At 60.2% G+C, this 17,370-nt stretch overlaps 2 protein-coding genes across 5 annotated transcripts; both read left to right on the top strand.

Moving 5' to 3' along the window:
* Positions 1–3,582: 3,582 nt before the first annotated feature.
* ASPDH (aspartate dehydrogenase domain containing) lies at positions 3,583–5,778 on the top strand. The gene is made up of 7 exons (XM_052656133.1): positions 3,583–3,694; positions 4,039–4,183; positions 4,444–4,528; positions 4,617–4,766; positions 4,849–5,069; positions 5,139–5,293; positions 5,735–5,778. Exons 1-7 carry the CDS (start codon positions 3,616–3,618, stop codon positions 5,776–5,778), a joined length of 879 nt encoding a protein of 292 aa, XP_052512093.1. The 5' UTR covers positions 3,583–3,615.
* A 409-nt stretch (positions 5,779–6,187) lies between these two features.
* Positions 6,188–10,519, top strand: JOSD2 (Josephin domain containing 2). 4 transcript variants are annotated; one of them, XM_052656128.1, is made up of 5 exons: positions 6,196–6,399; positions 7,026–7,185; positions 8,668–8,793; positions 9,922–10,116; positions 10,227–10,519. In XM_052656128.1, the coding sequence occupies exons 2-5, from the start codon at positions 7,040–7,042 to the stop codon at positions 10,324–10,326; spliced, it is 567 nt and encodes a 188-aa protein (XP_052512088.1). In that variant the 5' UTR covers positions 6,196–6,399; positions 7,026–7,039; the 3' UTR covers positions 10,327–10,519. The 4 variants fall into 4 exon arrangements, with proteins under 4 accessions (XP_052512089.1, XP_052512088.1, XP_052512087.1 ...); XM_052656127.1 differs by having other exon boundaries at positions 6,196–6,408; positions 7,023–7,185; XM_052656126.1 differs by having other exon boundaries at positions 6,202–6,408.
* The last annotated feature ends 6,851 nt before the right edge of the window (positions 10,520–17,370 follow it).

The raw sequence follows: 17,370 nt of genomic DNA, 5'->3' as shown, positions 1-17,370 counted from the left end.
GATGGGAGGGGAAGCAGGAGGAGAGTGGCCGGAAGCCTCCGCCTTTCCTCCTCGCTCTCCGCCCTCCGCCTTCCAGGGGAGAGAGGAGCTTTTTTGAAGGGCATCCGCCCCCCTCGTCCCCAACAGCCCTCCTTTTACGGTTCATTTTTTGCAGTTTGACGCCTGTCCCCCACCCCCACGCCCGCCCTATCCTACCCCTAACCCCCTGGAAACTGAAGAGACAGCCACGCGGTCAGAGCCTCCGGACACCCCGGCCCTGCGCCGGGGGAGCCCACTCCTAGCCCCTGGCCCCGCGTGGGCCGGGGATGGGGCGGCGTCAGCCCGCCCGCCGCCGTTATCCCCAACCTTCTCCTGCCCCACAGACTCTTTTGATACTGAAGGGAGGTTTGCGTCAACCACTACCTGCTCTGTAATTACTTTAAAAAAAAAAAAAAAAACACGGAAAAAGTAAAGAAAAATTTTTTTTTTGATCATGGAAACATGGAGGAGAGAGAAAAAAGGGAACGTGGGTGGGCAGCTGAATGAGAAGAGGAAAACTCCAGGCCCCATTGGGAAGGTCACTGGGGAGCTGGCGCCTCCAGGCGCTCTTAGACCCTTGCCCTTTCACCCCTGCGGCCCCAGAGAAGGGCTGGGCCGCCCAGCGCACCTGGCATCGTGCTTAATCTCCTTGCCCCTCTTAGGAGGCATGTGCTGGGGTCCTCTCCCCTCACCTCCCACCTCACAACAGGAATCCAGGGGGGTTGTTTCTTGGGGCTGCCCTTTCAAGGTACCACAGCCACAGCAATTTAGTGTCTCAGTTTGGAGTCCAAAGTCAAGATAGGGGCAGAGCTGTGCTCCCTCGTAGGGAAGGGTCCTTCTCTGCCCCTTCTGGCTTCTGGTGGCCCCAGATGCTCCTTGACTGGTGGCAGTGTCACCCCAGTCTCCACAGGCCATTCTTCCCATTTCTCCACGTCACCTTTCCTCTGCATCTGTGCTCAACTCCCCGCCTTCTATGAGGTGCTTGTTGTTTAGTCCCTATGTCATGTCCAACTCGTGACCCCATGGACTGTAGCCCTCCAGGCTCCTCTGTCCGTGGGAATTCCCTGGCAAGAATACTGGAGTGAGTTGCCACACACTCCTGCTGGGGATCTTCCCGACTCAGGGATGGAACCGGCGTCTCCTGCTTGGCAGGCAGGTTCTTTACCACTGAGCCAGTTGGGAACCCCTCTTTATGAAGACAGCAGTCACATTGGATTGGGGACCACCGACTCCAGCATGATCTCGATCATCTGCAAAGATCCTATTTCCTACTAAGGTCATATTCACAGCTTCTGGAGGCGAGGACACACTTTAGCTCATCACAGAGCCAAACCTGAGAGGGTCCGTCTCCACTGCAAACCCATTGGAGACACTGCCTCCGGAGAAAGCCGGCAGGGGAGGGAAGGAGGGGCATGAAGCGTGCTCAAACTGCAGCTGGGGCCTGCTGGGCATTAGGGGGCTGCACTTCTGCCTGGTTAACTCAGAGGCACGAGGCAGAGTCCAAGCCAGGGGAGTAGGCGGGGGGCTGTGCTGTAGCTTCCCAGGTGGCACTAGTGGTAAAGAATCCTCCTGCCAGTGCAGGAGATGCAAGAGACATGGGTTGGATCCCTGGTTGAGGAAGATCCCCTGGAGGAGGGCATGGCAACCCACTCCAGTATTCTTGTCTGGAGAAGCCCATGGACAGAGGAGCCTGGCCGGCTAGAGTACATGGGGTCATGAAGAGTCAGACACGATTGAAGTGATTTAGCAGGCTCAGATGCACGCTGTAGCTCAGGAGGGCAGGGGTCGCACACAGAGTCCTCAAAGAGACAGGAGCCAGCCAGTGGGAGCAAACGACAGAGGTTGGCCAGGCCAGCGGGCAGATGCTGGTGGGGCTGAAGGAGGCCAAGGTGCCAGCGTTTCAACCTCCAGAGGGTCCCCCAGGGCAGCTTTTGCATGCTGTGAAGACGAGCAGAGGCCAGTGGAAGCAGGATGAGGCACTGCTCTGGGCAGACATTGCTGCTCACACACGGGGCTCGGCCCCAGCAGCGGCTCAGGTCTCAGCCGCCTTTCTCCCCTGTGCCCACCCTGGTCCGCAAACAGGGCAAGCCTGGTGCATGCACAGGACAGCTGGGCCCCGTGGCATCCACAACTGCAAATGAGGTGTGAGGAGGGCTGGAAGCCCCCAGGACCCCACCCAGGCCCAGTGTGCTCCCAGAGGGCCTGGACTGGGTCCATGCTCCTGGCCCTCCGCCTCCTCCCTGCCTGTTTCTGAGCCACAGAATCTTATCTCTCCCCCACCTGGAGCTCTTAGAGCAAATTCTTCCCTTATCACCCGTGGCAGCTGCCTCTGCTGCAACATGTCTGGGGTCCCCGGCCCTATTTGTCTGGCCTGTCTGCTGGGTTCTCTCCTCTCGAGGGATGCCTGGCTCCCTCGCTCCCCCTTTCAGGCTCTCTTTTTCTCTCATCTTCTTTCGGCGATCCTGGTTGCTATGGCAACCCGGCAGCGGGTACCAGGTGGTGGTTGGGGGCAGGGAGCCAAGAGTGCCGCAGCCTCCACCATTTCCGATGCCAGGCACCCTCGAGGCGCAGTGGCGGGGCCTCATGGTGGGGAGGTCACTCGGGGCCTCCCCAGGCCTCACAAGTTCCTCCTTGGCCATGGGAGGTGGCGAGAGAGGGGCGGGCATGGGAGTGAGGATATAAACTGGCATCGTGGCTGGGGGCAGGGAGGATAAAAGGTGAGAAGTCAAGGTGACCAGAAGGATGAGCAGACTGGCGGGAGGCAGGTTTGGAGAGCGGCTGCGGGAATGGACCCCTTCCATGGGAGCTGGGGGGCGTTGGGGGGTGGTCGCTGAGGCTGAGATGAACGCAACTCCAGCTCCTGCTGCCTTGTGGGGAGATGGGCATGAACAGGCCAGGCCTCCCTCGGACTTTGCAGGAGATGAGGGCCTAGCCTAGCTGGGGACAGAATGGTAGCCAGCCCAGAGGAGGCAGGAGTGGGAGCTGGAGGGATGGAGAGCCAGGAAAAGGTGGAGAGACAGTGATGGGAGAGAGAGAGACATGAGATGGAGACACAGAACCAAGGGAAGAAAATGCTGAGGAGGAACATTGACAAGAAACCTGGGTGCCAAGGCACTGGTGGTGGCTGGGGTGGGGCAAGGATGGGGACTGGAAATGCAGAAGCAAGGGGACCAACAGAGCCCAGAGTCCAGCGTCACCATCTCCTCTCCCCTGCTCCCAACCCTCTCTACCCCCAACCCAAGCAGGATGCAGTTTCCATGACAACCTGGCCGGCCAGAAAGGAGGGCGGGGGACTGCAGAGGAAATTTTCCACATCAGCAGGAAGACAGGAGGATGTGATGCAGAGAAAGAAGAGGCTAGATGGCAGGGGGGTGGGGTGGGGGCCGCACAACGCAGGGTCCTAGAACCCCAAACCATCTTGCCCACCATCCCCAGGATCCTCCTTCTGCCCCCACGCAGCACCCCCTCACCCCCGCCTCTGGGCCACCGCAGGGAAGGGGGAAGGTTCGGGAGAGGACTGAGGGTCAGAGTCCAAAGATCAGCCGCTGCCCAAACCTCGTGTGTGGCGTGAGACGGGCAGCAGGCAGCAGAGCTCAGATGCAGACCACTGAATTCAAGGGCATGGCCCTCGACAGGGTCCCGAGGAAGGTGGGGATAGTGGGCTACGGCCGCCTCGGTGAGTCCTTGACTGTCCGGGGCCTCTCCCCCAGGGCCCTTTCTGGAGCCTCAAAAGCCTGTGTCCTCCACCAACATTCCTTTCATCTCCGTCTTGATCTGTGGCCTGGCTGATTCTGCCTAAGCATGTTCCACTCCCCACTGGGGGGCTCCGGCCCCTCAGGGTCTCTGTCCTCCGACTCCTGATTCTCTGCCCCCCACCTGTTTTGGTGTCCCCGCCGGGGTCCTTGTCCTCCTCTCTGGGTCCTTGTCCCCCTCTCTCTGGGTCTCTGTCCCCTCTCTGAGTCCCTGTTCCCGTCTCTCTGGGTTCATGTGCCCCCTCTCTGTCTCTTTGCTTCTCCCTAGGTCAGTCCTTGGTCTCCCACTTGCTGACTCAGGGACCAGAACTGGGCCTAGAACTTGTTTTTGTCTGGAACCGTGACGCAGGACGCATGGCGGGGAGCGTACCCCCTTCCCTCCAGCTCCAGAACCTTGCTGCTCTCGGGGAGAGGTCAGTGACCTCGCCATGAGAGAGCAGGACTCTCTGAAACTCTTATTCTGGCCTCCTTTAGGTGCTGTGTGCTCTCAGGCAAGGCCCTTACCCTCTCTGGTCCTTGCTCACCCAAAGGTGAAACAGGACAAGCCTCCATCCTCTTTCCCCTCCCAGGCCAGAGTGAAACATGACAGGCCTCCACAGACTCAGGGAACCTTGGGAGCAGGGGGAGATCCAATACCACTTCAGGCCTTCCCCGCCTCTGTCCCGTTTCCCAGGCACCCTGACGTTGTGGTGGAAGTGGCCCATCCCAAAATAATCCAGGAATCTGGGGCAGAAATCCTGCGCTACGCCAATCTCCTGGTGAGCCCCGCCTCTTCCGCCTTGACACCACCCCACCCTAAAGTGGGATCCGTCTCCTGACTTCAGCTCCCCAATTCATCTGCCCCAGGTGGGGTCCCCCTCAGCCCTGGCTGACCAGGCCACAGAGCGGCAGCTCCTGGAAGCCTCACATCGCTGGGGCCACGCTGTGTTCGTGGCCCGGGGGGCCCTGTGGGGCGCGGAGGACATCACCAGGTTGGACGAAGCCGGGGGCCTCCAGGTGGGGGCCCGCTGCACTCCCCGGGAATGAGAGGCGGCCAACAGGCACACTCAGGCTCCCTGACCCCAGCTCTCACTTTCAGAGCCTCCGTGTCACCATGGCCACACACCCCGATGGCTTCCGGCTCGAGGGACCCCTGGCTACGATGCGCAGCACGGGGCCTCGCGCTGTGCTCTATGAAGGCGCTGTTCGCGGGCTTTGCCCCCACGCCCCCCGAAACTCCAACACCATGGCGGCCGCTGCCCTGGCCGCCCCCAGCCTGGGCTTCGACCGTGTGATCGGGGTGCTTGTGGCTGATTTCAGGTGAGCGGAGCTGAGTAGGGGTCTGGGCTGGGGCCAGGCCATCTAGACTGACCACCCTGCTTGCCCTAGCCTCAAGAACGTGCACGTGGTGGATGTGGAGCTGAGCGGACCCCCGGGCCCCACAGGTCGAACCTTCGCTGTGCACACGCACAGAGAGAACCCCGCAGAGCCAGGCGCTGTCACCGGCTCTGCCACCGTCACCACCTTCTGGCGCAGCCTCGTGGGTACGGCCAGGCTCCTCCTGGGCACTAGCAGCCCCTCTCCGCAAGCCCCAGGCGGAGCTTGAGTCTCAGGCTTTCTGAGTCTGCAGTTCTGATTCCGTCTCTGTCGACTGATCTTTATTTCTGAGTCTCCTTAACCTTCTTCTCCACGACGTTGTCTTTATAGATCCCTCTCTCTCTCTCTCTCTCCAAGTCTCCTCTCCCAGCCTCTGTGTCCCTGTCTCTTGGGGACTCTAGCACATACGTGAGTCTCTCCACCCGCCAGGTGTCTATCCCTCTTCCTCTAGGTTTTGGCCCCCCTCTCTGGGTCTCTGTTCCCTTCTGAGCCTCAGTCCCTCCCTCTAAGTCTTTCTCCGTCCCCACGGTGGTCTGTTCCTTCTTCCAGGTGTCTGTCTCTCCTCATCTCTCTGTCTTAGCCTTTCATTCCCCGTATCTCCCCCACAGGGTGCTGCCAGCTCCCCTCCAAGCCGGGGATCCATCTCTGCTGAGAAGCCTCCCCCTTCCCAAGAGGACTTCCTCATCTCATTATTTACCTCCCACCACCACCGACCCACTGCTGCCCTGGCCTCAGTGTCCCCATACATCCCTCTGGTCTCAGTAAACATTGGACGCTCTTCTCCCTGCGTGGTCTGGTGTCTGATCGCTTTCCCTTCCGTGACGTCACGCTGCGTCGTCACGCTAGGCATGACGCCAGCCCAGGGAACGCCCAGGGAACGGACGTACAGGGAAGTAACACCCCTCGAAGCTATCGCGAGAGCCTCCTCACTACGTTTCCCAGAAGCTTCCGAGAAGCAGGAGGCGTGGAACTGTGAGAAGGAGAGGACCGACTTAGGGCACATTTCCGGGACTCGTCGAAGGGCCGACGGAAGTTGTAGTCCCGGGTTCTCGGGGCGACAGCGGACTTCCGGGCCACACTGCCCGGACTTTCCGTGAGGAGCTCTCGTTCTCGCCGGAGTCGCCGGGAATCGTAGTCCGGCTCGCGGGGGCCGCCGGGAGCTGTAGTCCGTCCCACCTGCCCAGTCAGCGCGGTGCCGCCCGTCCTGCGCTCTCGGAGCCCGGAGCCGCCGCCCGGGGGGATGCGGGAGCCCCCGGTTTGGGGGAACAGAGAGGCAGGCGGGGTGAGGGGCATTTCCAGGCAGCGGAGCGGGCGAGCGCCATGGTTGGGGTACAGGTCGGGGAGACAGCTCTGTTACTCGGTGTCCGGGGAGAGGGCCCTGTTGCCAGGTGACAGGAGGAGAGAACTCTGTTGGTTGGTGACAGGGGGGGAGCCTTCTGTTGCTAGGCGACCAGAAGAGACCCTGTTACCTAGAGACGGGGAGGAGGCTTCTTCTATTGCTAAGTAACCAGAGTAGAGCCTGGTTACCTAGTAGGCGGCGAGGAGGGGGACGAGGAGGCTCCTCTGTTGCTAAGTAACCAGAGAGGAGGCCTGTTACCTAGGGACAGGGGAGGGGAGTTCTCTGTTGCTAGGTGACCACCACAGGGACCCATTCACTTAGGGATGTGGCAGGGGCCGGGGCGGGGGGAGTGGTCCTCTGTTGCTAAGCGAGAGAAGAGAGAGCTTTTTTCCTAGAAATAGGGAATGGAGGTACTCTGTTGCCAGGAGATCGCCAGAGTCAGGGGCCCCTCAGGCTGCCCGAGCCCCCACTCAATGACGGTGCCCCCGAGGGCCTGCTGGCAGGTTCGGCTTCCAGATCCCAGACTCCTAAGCACCTTCTCCCCCTACCCCTCCAAGCAGGAGCCGAGGACGGCATGTCCCAGGCCCCAGGAGCTCAGCCAAGCCCGCCCTCCGTGTACCACGAACGGCAACGCCTGGAGCTCTGTGCCGTGCATGCCCTCAACAACGTCCTGCAGCAGCAGCTCTTCAGCCAGGAGGCTGCCGATGAGATCTGCAAGAGGTGACCATCACCCACCCCAACCCCTGGAGAAGCAGGGCTCACGGAGGCGGGGACACCCACCTGGGTCTCAGAGCAAAGCAAGGCCTGGGGCAGAGCCCTGCGGCTTTCTGCTGCCCCATCCCCTGCCCTGCTGGACTCCGGGACTCAGAAACTGAGATGTTACCCAGGCATCTGCTCACCCCGCTGACCTCAGCCTTTTACCTAGGCCCTCAGCCTCACTCTCTTCCCGCCTCCCAGCTTCTGGTTTATCTCCTTCAGTCCCGGCTACACAGGGCTCCCGCACTGCACCTGCCCTCCTCCACTCCCAGGGCTCCCCCAGCACCTCTGGCAGAAGCCCCGGGCTCTGTGCCCAGCCTGATAACCAAAACCCTGTGTGCCGTGGCCCCACCCGTCTCTGCAGCTTCGTATCTCACTGCTTGCTTCCAGACAAATTCCCTCTAGTCTCTGAATGAGCCCCACGTGGTGCCTCTGGGCCTTTGCACAGGCTGTTCTTTCTGCCTGGCATGGCTCTCTCTTCTTGGCAGCCTGGAGTGTGCCGCCTCACTATTCAGGATTTCAAACATCACTTCTTTGTTATCTCTCTGCCTGAGCTGCTCCTCTCTGGCCCCACTGCCTTCTGGACCCTCCCCTCAGCCTCCAGTCTCTCCCCTCCAGTCAGTCCCCCATGTGATCCTATGCCCCCAGATGACCCTTTCTCCCCATCTCTTGCTCACAGCCCTCCCATGCCTCCACCCCTGCCATCCTCAGGCCAGTCCCAGGCCCTCAGACTGATTATTTTAGAATGTATTCACCCCCTCCCATCATTCAGAACAGGAATCAATCAACTCTTTCATGGCTCGGCCTTGCTGGAGACTCCAAGATGAGTCCACTGTGAGCCCCTGCCCTAAGGGAAGCCAGGGAAACAGATACACAGAGGAAGAATACACAACTTTCCCCCTCTCCCGCCCCTCCCCCTGCCTTGCCCCCCAAAGGCCCGGAGACAGAACAAAGTTGCCTTTGTCTCAAGGAGGCGGGGCCCAGAGACAAGTGGGCTGGGGGACAGCTGGAGAGAAGGCGGGGGGCAGGAGCACAGGAGATGCACTGGGTCAGGTGGCTGCAAGGAATGGGGTGGGCATGGATCCAGGAAGCCAGCAGGGCCCAGATCCTGCCAGGGACAGCTGGGGGCTGGGGTTCTCTCCTGGGGTAATGGGGGTGCCAGGGACGGCTGGGGCAGGGGCAGTGCTGGGTGTAGAAGGAGCCCCCAGGAGGGGTGAGATTGGAAGCTGGTGAGGGTCCAGGAGGAGGAGGGCAAGGCCTGAGCAGAGCTGTGGGTGGGGGACAGGAGGAACATGGCTGGGGGTGATGAGTCGGCAAAGGGTTGAAGAGAGGGAAGAATCCATGGCTGGATGACTCACGGACCCTGAGACGCTTTGGCTCTGTGAGGGAGGGGGATGCCTTCTCAGGAACCCCCAACTCAGGAGGCCCTGACCACCTCCCACTCAGGTTGGCCCCAGACTCCCGGCTGAACCCCCATCGCAGCCTCCTGGGCACTGGCAACTATGACGTCAACGTGATCATGGCTGCCCTGCAGGGGCAGGGCCTGGCTGCCGTGTGGTGGGACCGAAGGAGGTGCGGGCCATAATGCTGCGTCAGGCATGCTGAGCTGGGCGCGGTGGGTGCGGTGGGACGGTGGCCAGTGGGGGACGAAGCAGAGGGAGGGGACGGGTGGATGGGAAGGAGGAAGGAAGGGGCAGATGGGTGGAGGGTTTGCAGCGATGGATAATGGGTGGCTGGCCCACTGAGGGCTCGGGAGGTGGTAGAGGGACGGTCAGGGTGTGAGCTGATGGATGGATGATTGGCAGATTGATGGGTAAGTGGATGGTGAATGGGTAGGATGGGTGATGGGATATATGAATGGATGGGTGGTTGAGTGAATGATAGATAGATAAAGGATGGATCATTGATATGTGTGACGTGCTCAGTCACTCAGCCATGTCCAACTCTGCGACCCCATGGACTGTGGCCCGCCAGGCTCCTCTGTTCATGGAATGTTCCAGGCAAGAGTAATGGAGTGGGTCGCCATTTCCTGCTCCAGGCCAACCCAGGGATTGAACCCGTATCTCTCGTGTCCCCTGCATTGGCAGGCAGATTCTTTACACCGAGCCACCTGGGAAGCCCTCAGTTGATAGGCAGTGGATACCAAACATCCAAGATGGTCGGTTGGATGGACGAATGGAAAGAGCGGATGAAGAGTTGGGTGGGTGGTGGAGGAGATGTTGGGCTGCTGGCTGGCTGGCTGCGGGTTGATTGCATCAGTGGGTGGATGAGTGGGTCAAGGAAGAACGTGGATGGTGGGTGACTGTTCTATGGCTAGGAGGCTTGGATGGGTGGGTGGTGCATAATGGATGGATGATGGATAGAATCAGCGGTAGATGTGTCAGGAGTGGATGGGGAGAGAGTGGATGGAAGAGTTGTTGGGCAGGTGGTGCTTGGGGCTTGGCTTGGTGGGTGCATGACGCGTGGGTAACGAATGGTCAGGCAGATGAGGGTGAAGGGTGACTTGTTGGGTGGGTGGCTGACTAGGAGGTCTGGGTGGGTGGGCAGCAGGTAAGTGGAAGGAAGCAACGGGTGGGCTGATGGAGGTGAGTCCTTTGGTGGGCTGGGGCTCCCACCGCCGCTACCAGCTCGGGCCCCACATACAGAGGGCACCAGCCCAGGGTTGGGGCTCTGACACCAGCGTCCCTGCCTCGCCCGCAGGCCCCTGTCCCAGCTGGCGCTGCCCAAGGTGCTGGGACTTATCCTGAACCTGCCCTCGCCGGTCTCGCTGGGGCTGCTGTCCCTGCCCCTGCGCCGGCGGCACTGGGTGGCCCTGCGCCAGGTGGACGGCGTCTACTACAACCTGGACTCCAAGCTGCGGGCGCCTGAGGTGCTGGGCGACGAGGATGGCGTCAGGTGAGGGGTGGGGGGAGCGGCTCCAGGGCCGGGGGCCACGGGGAGGCGGCCTGTTCCCCCCTCCCCACCCAACCTCCGCCAGGCCTCAGACTCCCCATGTCTGCGCGCAGGGCCTTCCTGGCGGCCGCACTGGCTCAGGGCTTGTGCGAGGTGTTGCTGGTAGTAACCAAGGAGGTGGAGGAGCAGGGCTCCTGGCTGCAGGCAGACTGACCCCAAGAGGAGGGGCCCACGGCTGCCCGTCTGGAGCGGCTCCCACGACCACATTAGCCTTCCGAGCAAGCACTGGGGCCTGGGCAGGACACCTCGTGGACCCAGCGGAGGCCCCGCCCCCTGCCCCGTACGCCCCGCCCCCTGCCCGGCCTCCTGCCGCTGCTGCCTCAATAAACTCGGTAATTTGCTCCCAGTCTCACCGGGGACCCCTCTCCTTCAGTTTATCAGAGAGACCTAAGCGGGTTAGGCTCCTGCGACGCACTCACCTCTCAGGGCCTCAGGTTTCTCATGGGGGTGGGGCGGGGACGCGCAGGGGAAAAGCAATGCAAATCCTTGCCCTCTGAAGGCGCAAGGGGGAGACTAGGAACAAACAAATCGGTGCAGGCCAGAGTGTACTGGGAGATGAGCCCCACGGAGAAGGCGAGGGTTGACTTCTCAACGCCCAGCTTGTCCGCCAACTGTCAGTCGTGGCCCCAAAAGACGTTATCCAGGAACCTGTGAGTCTGGCTAATCCGCTGACCTCAAAGGCGGGAAATTGTCCTGCGTGGTCTGGGTCAACCCAGTATAATCCCGAGCGTCCTTAAAAGTGAAGGAGGCAGTGGGGCTTCCCTCGTGGTGGTGAAGTATGGTTAAGACTCTGCGCTTCCACTGCAGGGTTGGAGGAGGTTCGGTACCTAGTTGGGCAACTAAGATTCCACACACGGTGCAGTGCAGCCAAAAAATTTAAAAAGAAAAAAATGGAAGAGAGACACGAGAGGAGAATCAGAGAGACGGGTGATGAAGATGCTATATGGGAGGCTCGGGGTGGGGGGCTGGGGGTGTCTGAAGACAAGAGGGGGTCACGAGCCAGGAAACAGGCAGCCTCTAGGAGCTGGAAGTGTGAAAATGAAAGTGTTAGTCATGTCCCATGGACTGCAGCCCGCCGGGCTCCTCTGTCCCTAAAATTCTCCAGGCAAGAATACTAGACTGGGTTGCCGGATCCTCCGCCAGGGGATCTCCCCAGCCCAGGGATTGAACCTGGGTCTCCCTCATTGCGGACAGATTCTTAACTCATTGCGCTGAGGGGTCTTGGGCAAGGCTGGCTCTAGGAGGCTGGCGGGGGGGGGGTGCCTCTCCAGGGAGCCAGTGGGAAAGGGCCATTCCAGAATTAGAAACAGCCCCCAAGGAGACCTGGAATGTTAAGGGAGGAGATTTCTCCTGTATCTATCTGAGGAGGTGATTAGAGATAAAAGTAGATCCTGGCAGGCCCACTGCCTACAGAGCCTCCAAGAACAGTTGGACCTGACCCAGGGCGAGGCTGTGAGCAGGGGTTGGGCAGATCAGTCCTGGATATAGAAAGACCTCTCTGGGGCCACATGGGGGCAGGCTGGAGGCCCAGGAGGAGGCTGAGGGTCCCCGTGGGAGGAGATGAGGCTGAGCCAGGACCCTGAGGGCAGAACAGAACTGACAAGAGGGTCAGGGCACGCTGTGGGGGTGAGGGAGCGGGCAGGGAAGGAGGGACCCCGGGGTCTGGCCCTGAGGGACCCTGGGGTAGAGCAGCTGCAGGGGGCACACTGCCCTCGATGGGATGCAAGGGGTATGACAGGCTGGGTGATGTCAGAAGAGAACCAGGGTCAGGGGCTCAGGAGATGGCTCTAGGGGTCATGGGCCTGACCCAGGAGGTGTGAGCATAAGCACAAGAAGGAGGCAAACGTGGGGCACCTCACTAGGTGCCAAGCAGAAATGAGGGACCCAGAGGCACAGGGAGACTGTGGGCAGGGAGAGGCAGGCAGGGCCCCAACTCAGGGCGTCTCCCCGCCCCTGCCTCAGGCTGTGCTCCACCCACACAGTAGATTCATCCAAGGGGATGGGGGGACATGGGGAGACTCGGGCTTGGTGGATTCTGGCTCCCAAAGCTTCAGAGGTCAACGGGCAACCGGTAAAAGTGAAAAGTCAAGCTGCACAAGGAACCTCCCTGGTGGTCCAGTGGCTGACTCCAGGCTCCCAATGCCAGTGGGGGTATGTAGTGGGGTGGAGGAGTCGGGGGGGGGGGTCAAGGTTCAATCCCTGGTCTCCCCAGTTGGGAACTGTATCCCACATGTAGCAACTAAGAGTTCATATACCACAGGTGAGACCTGGAGCGGCCAAACGTATAAATATGAAACACGGCCAAGCAGCACGTGCAGGAAAACTGCCGGGCTCCCAGGACACCCCAACTCTGGGGGTGCCCCCCGCACCCCCACACTACCCCCCCAGTCTCTGATCTGGCCCCTGCTTGGTGCCCCTGTCTTGGGCTCTCTTTCCAGGTGTTTCTCTCTCAGCCTCTGTCTGTCTGTCTCCCTGGGCCCTCTGTGACCCAATCCCCACCCCCACACCATGCCTGTCGCCTGTCCTGTCAGGTCCCAGACAGCCTGGCGGGGCTCCCTGAGTGTTTCTATTCCTGGGCCTGAGTGATCTTCCCAGGTGCCTTCTCCGCTGTGGCCTAATATGGTCTGAGGAGCGGGAGCCTTCAGGGCAGGGGGATGGGACCCTGGGGGGTGGGGACGAGTAGGGGAATGGGGGTCCGGGTAGCCACCCTCCTCCTACTCCCAGCCCCACCTCAAGTACTAACCCCTCCTGCTCTGCACAGGCTAGAGCACCAGCAGGCTGGGCCGGTGCACGTATTGAGCGCCTACTGTTTGCCCCTTAGGGTGGATGCAGGGCCACTCCACACAGCCCCTCTGGCCCCCACCTGCTGACCCTGCAGCCCCCCCTCACCGCCCTCCCACGCTTCTCACAAGCCTGTTCCTTGTCCCAGGATGCCCAGCCACGCTGGTCCCAGAGCTTCAAGTGGTGGTGGGGTGCGCCTAGGGATCCCCGATGGCCCGTTAGGGGCGGCCCAGGCAGACCCACCAGGAGTCTCAGTGCCCGAGGGGCTGCAGGAGGGGGAGGGGGCGGCAGGTGCAGGGGGAGGTGACAGCTGTCCCGCGCCCCCCCCCCCCCCCCCCCCCGAGCCGGGTGCCGACAGCTGAGGCCCGATTTAGCTCTCTGAACCCCGGTCTTGCCAGATAAGGCCGTGGGGGGTGCGGCCCCGCCCCCCGGGGCGCCCCTTAAATCGCGGTCGGGCCGGGGCGGGGCGGCCGCCGGCGATGCCAGGTGAGAGGGGCCGCGCTCCTTCCTGCCTCCCCGCGTCCCATCCTCTCGGCGCTGCCCATCTCTCCAGCTCTCTCCTCTCTCCCTGCGGCGCCTGTCTCTCTCCCTCTGCCTTTCTCCGTCTCTTCGCATCTCGGACCCGCGCCCCCACTATTTCTCCGCATCCCGTCCCCGACTCCACCTTTGTCCTTCTCTCTTTCTCTCTTCCCCCGTCATCTCTCTGGGCTTTGTCTTCCCATAGCTCTCTCCTCTCTCTTCATCTCTCTCTCTCCCTCTCTTCCTTTGCACCGCATAGCCGGCGGGTTCTCAGTTCCCTGACCGGGAATCCAGCCGGCACGCCCTGCAGTGGGATCCCGGAGTCTTAGCCCCTGGACCACCAGGGAAGTGCCCGCCCTCTTTCTTTCCATTTCTCTGTCTCCGTGGCTTTCCCCACTCTCTCGCTTTCTCTCTCTCTGTCCCCCGCCCAGCCCTTCTCTCTGCACCTCTCTCTGCATCTCCGACCCTTCTGCCCACCCCTCTCCCGTCTCCCCTGTCTGTCTGACTCCCTTCGTCTCTCTCCATCTCTCCTGCCTCTCCCCGTCTCTCTCTCCTCTCTCTGACCTCCCCTCTCCAGCGCCCCGGATGGAGCCGCCCTGGGGCCTCTGCCGCGGTTTCTGCTGAATAAAGCTGTGTCTATCCTCACCTTTCCAACTCCTCTCGCCTTCTTTCGTTTCTCACCCCTCTGCCTCTGAGCTCAGCAATACCGCCCCGGGCCCTGATCCCGGGTACCCGGGGCTGGGGTCAGGGTTCCTGCCTCCCAGAGAGACCAGCAGAAACAGGGGCTGAGAGCCAGATGGAGGAGATGGGGAGAAAGGCAGAGAGATGTGTGCAGAGGGACACCCAGAGGCAGCAGGGGACAGGGACTGAGACAGGCAGACCGGCTGGGCGCCATGGACCCAGAGATGGGGAGGGCCAGTGAGGGTGCAAGATCCGGAGACTCAGACAGTGAGACCCGGAGCGGCAGACACAGAGACTCAGAGGCTGACAGACAGACAGCAGGCAGTGCCTGAGTCCCCCAGACACAGCAGATGGGGCTGGTAGCCACCCCCCAACCTCCGCCAGGCGGTGCCAGGCCCCGGAACAACAGGCCCTTGTCCAACTCCATGGTCCTGGGGCAGCTGGGGCGGGGGCCACCAAAAGCCTGACTTCAGCCTCCACCTTCACCCCCCTACACCCGCCTTCTGGCCTCTTCCTGCTGGGGTCCCCACCCCCTTGAGGCTGCTTTCTGCTCTGCAGGGGAAGGAGCCAGGCATTTATGGAGCACCTGCTGGATGCATGCGGAATGCCTCTGTGTCCTGACACCCTTTTGTCTCCCCAAGCCCCTTCCTCAGTGCCCTTTGTTTGTTCTTCCTGAACTTCCAGCTCTCTTCCTTGGAAGAGATGGGCATTTATTAAGTTCCTAGTGTTTGCCAGGCAGTTTCCACACACTCTCTCTGCACCTTCTACTCTCTGTTCTCCCATCCCTTCCACCCAGTTTCCTTTCCCTTCCTCCTGAACTGCCTGGTCTCTCCTGCAAGGAAATGGGCATGTATTGAGCACCTACTGTATGCTGGGGAAAATTTACAAACCCTGTCTCTTCTTACACTCTTTTCTTCCCCAATTCCTTTCTTCTCTCTCTATCCATTTCCTCTCCTTTCTGACTCTGCTTCCTCCTCGGGGAGGGAATGAACATATACTGAGCACCTACTGTGTGCCAGGCAGTTTACACACTTTCTTTCCCTTCCTCACACTCTCTTCCTCCCCTGTTTTTCCTCTGTCCTCTCCTTGTCTTTCTGGGCTCTCTGCTCTCTTCCAAGGCAAGGGACACACATTTATTGAGCATCTATGGTATACCAAGCAATTGCTTGTTCTTTCTCCACTCTCCTCTCGCCCTCTCCCCTCCACCAACCTGTGGTCTTTGTTGTCCTGTGCTTCTTTCTGCTCTCTGCCAGGAGAGGAAATGGGCATTTATGAAGCACCGACTGTGTGCCTGGCAGTTTCCCTCCACTCCCCCTGCCCCTTGACTCTCTCTGTTCCTTCATCTCTGACTTCCCCCTTTTTCTGCTTTGTCTGCCCTTTCTTGGGGATGAAAAAGCAATTATTAAGCACCTACTGTATACCAGGGCTTCCCCTGTGGCTCAGCTGGTAAAGAATCTGCTTGCAATGTAGGAGACCTGGCTTCAATCCCTGGGTTGGGAAGATCCCCTGGAGAAGGGAAAGGCTACCCACGCTAGTATTCTGGCCTGGAGAATTCCATGGACTGTATATCCATGGGGTCGTGTATACCAGGCAATTAACAGTCCCCCCAGCTCATCTTCTCTCGCTTCTTTCTTCCTGCTCCCCTCTTTTTGCCACCTTCTCCCTCCTATGCTCTCTAGGCCCTTTGGGGAAGGGAACAGCATTCACTGAGCGCCTCCTCTTTGCCCCATGATTCGCCTGCACCGCCTCCTCTGCCATTGCCTCCACCCTTCTGCTCCATCCTGTCACCTCCTTGGCCAGGCTTGCTTCACATGTGTCTTCTTTTTCCTCTTGCTGTCTCTCTCCTCCAAGAAAGAAAACATGCATTTATTGAATACCTCCTGTGTACTTCACCTGCACAATAGCATGTCCTCTTCCTCATTTTCTCCCTTCTTCCCAGCTCCTTGCTCCAGCTTCTCCCCTTCCTCTCTGCCCCGTTGGCTCTCTCCTGGGGCAGGACTAGGCATGTATGAGTGCCTGCTGTGTGCCACTGCTCCTATCAGCTGTCTGTCTGTCCTGGCTTGCCTCACAAGCCCTGCTCTCTCTTCTCTCACCCTCTTGGCTTGCTTTCCTCCTCCTGGTTGCCTCCTCTGTCCCTGCAGCCAGGGAGGGGAGTGGGTATTTATTAAGTGCCTACTGTATTCCCACTGCTTTACCTACACTGTCTCCTTCCATCACAGCTTCCATTTTCTCTGCTGGGGCTTCCTCTCTCCTCCCCTTTTCCTCCTGTCTTCATTCTCTTGGGAAGAGAACGAACAGTTAAGAGCACCCACTGTATGCCTGGCTCTTGCCACCCTGGCCCTCTCTCCTCAGGCTGTTTCTTGCTCTGTTTTTCCTCCTTGGTGGTGGTTTCTTCATTTCTCTTCTGACCTGGCTTCTCTCTCCTGAAGAAGGGAATGAGTGGGCATTGATTGAGCACCAACTGTGTGCCAGGCTTTTCATTAGGCACAGTGTTCTACCCCCCCCCCCCACACACACACATTTGGCTGCCTCTTCTCTCCCCTCCTGCTCTTACTCTCCCCCAGAAAAGGGAAGGGAAGGGGCACTAATTATGCACCAACTGCGTGCTGGGCTGCTGAGCGACTCACACTACCACCTCTCCTTAGATCCTGTGTTCCCCCCTGCCCCCTCCCCTCCTGTTCTGCTTCCTTCTCGGCAGCGGAAGCTCTCAATTTTCCAGACACAAGGGGTCTGGGCGCTGTAGAAAGGGCCCATCGTATTTGCCTCGTGGTGCTGGGTGAGGCCAACTGATGAACGATGAGGCTCCAACTGGATTTCCTCACTGGGGGAGAATATATGGGTCATAACAGCCACTGCCTGGGCGGGGAGGGATGAAGGAGACCAGGAGGGAAAGGCAGGGTAGAAAGCGCTCATTCTTCCTCTGGTGGTGAAGCTGGGTGGTTAGGGCCCAGAGGTGCCGCCTTCTTGGCGCTCCCCCACCCCCTCCCCCACCTCAGGAAGCAGCTGAGGAAACCGAGGCTCTGAAGAGGGTGATCTCTGAGTCCTGACTCACTGGGGGCCTGTGTCTCCCTCCCTCCGTGAGCCTGGCTGAGGGCCCTTCTTTCCTGGGGTCTGTCTCTCTTCCCTGCCTCTCCCTCTGACTCCCGTCTCTCTCTCCTCCCTGCCATTCTCTGTGCCTCATGCTCTCTGCCCCCCCATCTTTTTTCTCTTTCTCGC

Source organism: Budorcas taxicolor, chromosome 18 (assembly GCF_023091745.1).
Source record: "Budorcas taxicolor isolate Tak-1 chromosome 18, Takin1.1, whole genome shotgun sequence".
In the NCBI taxonomy this organism is placed as follows: Eukaryota; Metazoa; Chordata; class Mammalia; order Artiodactyla; family Bovidae; genus Budorcas; species Budorcas taxicolor.
This window is presented reverse-complemented; position numbering and strand designations above follow the sequence as displayed.